This window comes from Centrocercus urophasianus, unplaced genomic scaffold, assembly GCF_019232065.1.
Source record: "Centrocercus urophasianus isolate 14NV4802_14NV808 unplaced genomic scaffold, USGS_Curo_1.0 seq_10, whole genome shotgun sequence".
NCBI lineage: Eukaryota > Metazoa > Chordata > Aves > Galliformes > Phasianidae > Centrocercus > Centrocercus urophasianus.
Genome location: NW_024884142.1, coordinates 5373362 through 5380378, shown reverse-complemented (window position 1 = coordinate 5380378; position 7017 = coordinate 5373362). Strand labels below are relative to the sequence as shown.

At 34.0% G+C, this 7017-nt stretch overlaps 1 protein-coding gene across 6 annotated transcripts in view; it reads right to left on the bottom strand.

The window, feature by feature from the left end:
• Positions 1 to 529: 529 nt before the first annotated feature.
• Positions 530 to 7017, bottom strand: part of CYRIA (CYFIP related Rac1 interactor A) — a 53521-nt gene continuing 47033 nt past the window's right edge. For 4 of the 6 annotated variants that reach the window (XM_042812692.1, XM_042812700.1, XM_042812684.1 and 1 more), the window contains 3 exons: positions 6198 to 6324; positions 3930 to 4000; positions 530 to 2586 (listed from right to left, as the gene is read on the bottom strand). In XM_042812692.1, coding sequence (XP_042668626.1) covers positions 2523 to 2586; positions 3930 to 4000; positions 6198 to 6324 — 262 coding nt within the window. In that variant the 3' untranslated portion in view covers positions 530 to 2522. Of the gene's footprint in view, positions 2587 to 3929; positions 4024 to 6197; positions 6325 to 7017 lie in introns of those variants that run through there. The other 2 variants (XR_006167800.1, XM_042812707.1) reach the window with 2 other exon arrangements.

Here is a 7017-nt window from a genome sequence, read left to right as displayed (position 1 = left end):
GCCTCAAGTTGCGCCAGGGGAGATTCAGGTTGGATGTTAGGAATGCTTCTTCTCCAAGAAAGTGGTCAGGCACTGGAATGAGCTACTCAGGGAGGTGGTGGAATCACCAACCCTGGAGGCGTTCAAGAAAAGTTTAGACGTTGTACTGAGGGACATGGTTTCAGTGGGAAATATTGGCAATAGGGGGACAGTTGGACTGGATGATCTTGGAGGTCTTTTCCAACCTTGGTGATTCTGATTCTAAGATTTATCTCCTCTGCTATGTAAACCATTATCAACAATTTCCCCATGTCAAGATGACAGACAGCTGACACTAACTGTCAAAAAATCAGGAACTGTTTAACTAACTTGAAGCTGTGTCAGTGTGGCATGCAAGTGAAATAATTCAGATGATGTTTAAAGAAACTATACACTGGATATATACATATTATATAAATATAAAAGTGAGCCTACTATATTTCAGATCCAAAACTTAAATGAAATCCTTCTCAACTTTTTAATGTTGTCTAAATACAGACAGTGCCAATGCTTACTGTACCAAACTTTTTATTATTTCCAACAAACTTCTGTACAAAAACATCACAGCAGGCAAAGAAATTCAGTTTTTTCAGCAAATAGCACATAACAACTTGCAGAATGCTTTAAAGTTTACATTTTTATTACTTAAGTGATGAATATCATTTCTCTGGGCAACATAAAGATTTCATTGCTTGACAAGTGATTGCAGGTAAGCATGTATTAAAATTAGATACCAAAAGTCAATAGAATGATGTGTAATTCATGTTGATTTAACTAACTGAAAGTGACACGAACAAAACAGAATTTCCCCTAATATATATTTGTAAATGCCTCCCCATTAAAAATGGAGTTTGTAAACAGTGACTTTACTACTATAAAATAGTAGTGTGAGCACTGCTTCTGAAAAACAATTAGCAATTTCTAATTCTGTTCCTGATGATAACATAGTGATCTGCTAAAACTGCAGATCCATGAAACGACCTCTACAGTTGCAGTGCTTTCCTGCATTGTTACATGTATAATGCTAACATCTGTGGGCTCTCACGACATCTGAGAAACCTCATATAATTCTGCTCACAAATAAACTCTAACACAATTCTAAAGAACTTATGAAAGTTAATACTTTTTAAGGACAGAGTTGATTGGCTAAATTTGTAACAGTGCAGCTGAGTCTTAGCAGACCAAATGCATCTTCAAACTCTTATGGTTAATATTTTCCAGAAGTGAAAAGCATGAAAATTCCAGTGACAGCACACAACCTCTGATTACGTACAGAAGAATAAACAAATCTGAACCTGTGCACAAGCACTGGAGTTTTCATGCACATATGCAAAGTACACAATTGAACATATTTTCAGAATGTGACCTCTGCAAGAATATGTACAGCAATTGCAGATCACTCAGAGAAGACACTTAATAGAGCACAAGCACTTTGCTGCTTTTGGCAAAATATTGCTATTCCATTTACTGGAGAAAATTGCTAGAAAGTAAGAACAACTGAGTAAGGAAATCAACTCCTTGAAGCATCAATCACATCTAGAAAAACAGTGAAAAGCAGTGAGCTGAAACATATCTGTGCTGATTCTGAATCAGCTGATGAATATTACCATCAAGGAAATTGACTGAGTGCCTAGGAACAGCTCAGGTCTTGAAAATTCTTTGTATCATCCCTAGTCTAATTAGACCAATTTGAGACTAGGGAAGTCTACTCTACAAAAGAGTGTTCTCCTTTATTCAACTTTGTATTAGCAAAAATAATAGAAGAGCTGTCTCTAACAGATAATGTTTGCCATTATGTGTTTACACCGCAAAACCTTCTCTTTTAAAGACATCAGCATTTTCCCTTCCCTTTCTAAATCTAATAAAATTAATCAGTTTTCAGAATCTAGCAATGGTCTGGAAATACACTTTATATTTATTTATATAATATCTGAAAACGTATTAATTTTCCCAGTGGTGGAAAAGAACAGGCTAGACATATTAAGAGAAGCAAAGTGACCTCTTTACAATACATTTTTGGATGTTGGCCAGCACATAACCCTTAAAATTAGATAGATCTCCACCAGTTACTGGAAAAACAACATATTTAATGAAGCTGATGAACATTCAGGTATTCTCCTATACCTACAATTTTACTTTCTCTTTTATTAACTTTCTCCTCCTTTGAAGTTCATGTCCTATGGTAACTTTGACATTTCAGTTTATCTGATTTCCATTTTATCTTCCAGAGAAGGCATTTAAGAATTAAAATGCACAGATAAACTGTTTCAGCTAAAGTATCTAAGTAAAAAAGTATTTTAAAGGTCAAAAGATAAAGGCTAGCATATAAACTTAGGCTGCATTATATATAGTCAGTTGGGTAATGACTACAGGTTCATATATTTTAGCAATGTGAAGAAAATGGTTATGTAAATACACACAAGTATTAACATCAAACTGTATTAAATTATGTAAACATACACATCTTCTGTGGTCAATACAAACATCTAAGTCATCTCAGGACACTACTGCAGCATAGCTCGGATTTGTTTGGAAGTAGATTCATCATTCAGGTGTTTTGTAGTGAACCTAGAAATTACAAATTAGAACAGTATTTAACAAAACAAGCAGGGATTTTAAAAGTCTAAAAAACTTATTGGCTGTTTTTGAAATCAATGTGGTTCATTTACACAAACATGCATATATATTCCTTTGCTCACTGATCACTGGAATTAATTACTAAATGTCCGCTGCTCTTCATTTTCTAAATATGCCTTACATGAAATTATTCTTTGTTAATAGGTTGAGAACTGAGGCTAAACCCTGGCCTCGAGCCAACAATCATAGCAATGTCAGTGCAGCAAGATTCAAAATGTCAATTTAAAAGAGAGGTCTGCAGTCAAATGCAGTGTCTGTGATTTGGTAGCAAACTGAAGTCAAATCATCTTATTTCAACAACAGCACTTGATTCTGCAGAATTCTCTTTCTTTCAGTTAAATCCTCAAAAGAAATACAATACATGAGATGACATGAGAAATAAGGTAAAAACTACTAAAAGGATTTAAGAGCCTAAATTGAATTTTGACAAAACCTGAAAGCTTAATGTTAAGAATCTGTCTTAAAGGTCCTGTACTTTTGTACCTTATGACATAAAGTGTTTCCTGTTTTTTTTTTTTTTTTTTTAAACCAGAAGTCTGTTTGGTGCACAGCCACACATTTAGGAATATCCTAGGAGGAATAAAGAGCTTTTAGCGTGTTTCTTCCATTTAAGCCCAACCATATTCTTCACTGTGTACGTTGGTAGGGAAATCAATCATCGTACAAGCTCAAAAGACATCTGATAGCCGTAGGATTTAACTCCACATCAATTTCAATTCAAAAGATATGATAAGCAAAAGCAGAGATGGTCGTGGCAATACTTCTTGCTCTATCCAAACACTCAACAGCTAAAAAATTCAACACAGCTGTAAAAAATTTGGTACTATGACTCCTTTCTGAGTTTCAGAGAAGTCACATCATTGTGTCTTGTTTTCCAAAACAGCACTTTTAACTCTCAGCTACAGGACTCACATTTGGGTAGCTGTCTTCAAGTTGTATCATTAAGCAAAATTAAAATAGAATGCTTTACTTGATCCAAATGAAAGAAAAAAAGGGGAGTATAAATAGTATGAGAAATTAGGCAATTAAATGAACTTCTACTATCTCTGTCATTCATAGAGATTATGACTTCCAGTATCAATAATCATTGCCTACAGAAGTGAAATGGAACAGAGACGAAGAATATAACTTAAGAAAACCTCATGTGATAAAGCCAAACCTGAAATGACAGTTTTCTTAATAGAACAAGATTATAAGGTTAAAAAGTCTTAAATTTTTTTAAAAATTAGGAGGAAAAAAATTAAGGCTGAATCAAACAGTGACTCCATACATACCTGAGAGCATTCAGAAGTCCTTCCACAGTGTCAGGTGGTTGTTCCTTTAAAACTTTTATGCATCCCTTCATCTGGGAACAGAAGCATGCCACTACTGAACAATAATACATGAATTGCACTAGCTGAAAACAAGGAAAACTTTCACCAAAGATAGGCAGCCTCTTTTTCCTACTGAAATGTTAATGCTGCTTTATATGAAACAATGAATGTGTATCTTATCTAAAATGATGTTCAATTAAAAAATAATTAAAATTAAAACATAATCTTCTTTAAAAAGCATGTGCAGATACTAAATTATAAATGAAACGTATATATTTTAATTCACACACAATTTCCCCAGATGCAACTTAAAAAAATATTCAACAACAACTGATAAACACAAAAAGAATACCCAGGATTTTAAGAGACAGTTCCCTGTCACTCCCAGGAACTGTAAGAAGAAATGTTTCAACTCTGACTTTTATATTTATATTTGTACACAAGGAATACATTTTCAGTATTTAGTCTCCAGTTGTAAATAGTGACAGCTTACAGTTTGTTTCATAACTAGTAGTTTCTAGCTTCATCTGATATGAGAAGTCCCTGATGCTGATTTTAAACACCACAGTGAAAGAACATCTGCTTGAGAGTAAAAAAATCAGGCTGAAAACATTGTCCAAATTTACATCAGAAAAAATGAAGCAGAGAAAGCAGACAGAACTCATCTGATCCAGTCTATAGAATCCCTATGTAGTTCACAGAGAGGAATAATAAATTCCTCCAACCTATTCAGAATATAACTTCAGATGTAGTTAATCATGCTCTGGAAGTACTCTTTTCTTCCATTGCTAGGTATACACCTAGTACTTATCCAGAAGCCAGTCTAGATGAAACTCAAAAAACTCAGTGCACAGTATGCAGTAGCAGCGTGTGTTCAGATCAGGCAAACTCAAAGCGGAGAAAAATTCAAATTATTCAATTCCACTTTTGTTAGAATCAGGATCCTTAAAACAGCCGAAAAAGAGAAGCTCTTGGACATCTAAGCTAGGTGCCTGTAGTCAACAGCTTGAAATAGTTTTGAAAAAGTAAGGAAAGGTTAATTTGTACCACTGTCCCTGAACTCTTAAAATGGATTCCAATAAGTGATTGGCTTGGAAAACAGAATTGTTTATTGTAGTAATACAAATGCATCTACTGATTTTTTATTTTTATTTTTTTTTAAGAGAATAATCCCCAAACTAATTAAACTGATTAATATTTGAGACCATTTACTCATTAAAAAAAAACAAACAACAACTAAGTTTCTGCCTTTCATTTACATTAACTATAAGGTTACAAGGCTTTTGGTTAAATGTGAGAACCAAAAGTGCACACACTATATACAGGACTGTGAAAATTTTTACTTCTGCTGTCTCTGTAGAGAGACTGCATTAGCAGTCAGGAAGTCTGCATTCAATTCCCAGGCTCTATCTGCTGCGTGACCTTCAGCAAATCAATTCACCTCTTTCTGACATATCTTTCCCTCTGTTAAGCAGAGTCAAAAAAGGGATGTAGTAAAATAGTGTTATCTGCAGATAAAAAAATGCTAACAAAGAGTGAAGCACAGTAATATTTATATACATGTATTTATATATTTTCTTTAGAAGTAGGCTGTTTTGTAAAGGGAAGGACTAACCATGAATTACAGATTATTTCTGTTGAAAGATGTGCCCTATGAGATTTAAAAACACGCAGCACAAAAAGAGTACTTTTTTGTGTGTGTGTGCTTGCAATATCTCAGATGAAAATATAAGGTTGATTCTGCTGTGACTGGTCATGCCAAAACTAAAACTGAAGGCTCATTATTAGCATTACAACAGTAGGAGTTCAGTTCTCTTACTTTAGATCTCAGGCTAAGCAGAGACAATATAGAATAGCTGCTTATTTACAACAGAGCTAGAACCAAAAATGAGCATTTCAGCATAAAGAGATTACATGATAAATAAAAACTTATGACTACAGAACTTATTCAAGAGTAGCTGTATCACAGAATTATTATAGTGTAACCATACAGCTGGCAGAAAAGCAGAAATAAAGACAAATGAGTATCTATGTCTGAGAGAAAATACAAATACTTATTTTAATTTCCAACAAGCTGATCTATGAAAGCAAACAGGTGAAGATAAATTCTAAGTTTTGCTACTCAAAAGTTATTAAAATGGTTTATAAAAATTCGTAAGTCTGTGCTGGAAAAAAATCCACATACTGGTGTTCTCAAACCTACGAGACACTAAGAAAAGTCATTCTTACATCAATCTTTGATGTCTTTGAGAAAGCTCCCACAGGATGAACATGATCATACAGTATGATAACTCCCACCATTACCCTCATGCAGAACATAAGAGTCTCTTCACTGGTGAATCTACTCCTGTACTCTCTGAAAAATAACAGGAAAAAAAAATAATGTCTTGACTATTATTAACTGGACAGTTTTGCAAACCAGGTTATGAAGGAACAAAACCTAAACATTGTACTTAAAAGTACTTAAAAGAAAAATCTGTGCAAAATTTTAAAGATCTTTAAATTGCATAAGTCCCTGTCAATTTACAAAGCAGGTTAGAAAGCAAATAGATATCTAAATCTGTTTTACCAAACATTCCCAGTTCATAACCTCGTTTCCATGAGGCCAGCAACTTTTGCCGAAGTGTTTCATGGCTGATAAAATATGATAGAGACTCATCATACTTCTGCTTCTTCTTAGAAACACAACATATGGGAACTCACAGGCAAACTATTTTTTTTTTGCTTAAATTCTTACTTCGAAACAAGTAACATTTAGGCAGAATCTAATTTCAGCAGCTTTTAAGTATAGGCCTTCACCTGGGTTCATAATTACTGATACCTCTTTTCAAAGTACATAGGCAACTTCAACAACCCAGGTTTACCAGACATCTAAAAAGTAGAGGTATATTGTATGGGAATGGATTGAACCCATTCCAAAGAGTTTCTCTTCGACTTTTCAACTGCAAAATAAGAATATGGATGATACAGTTAAGACAATCCTTATTACAGCTCTTTTACCTAAAACTATCACAAAGAAGTGAATTAAATGTAATAGAGAGAAGCACAA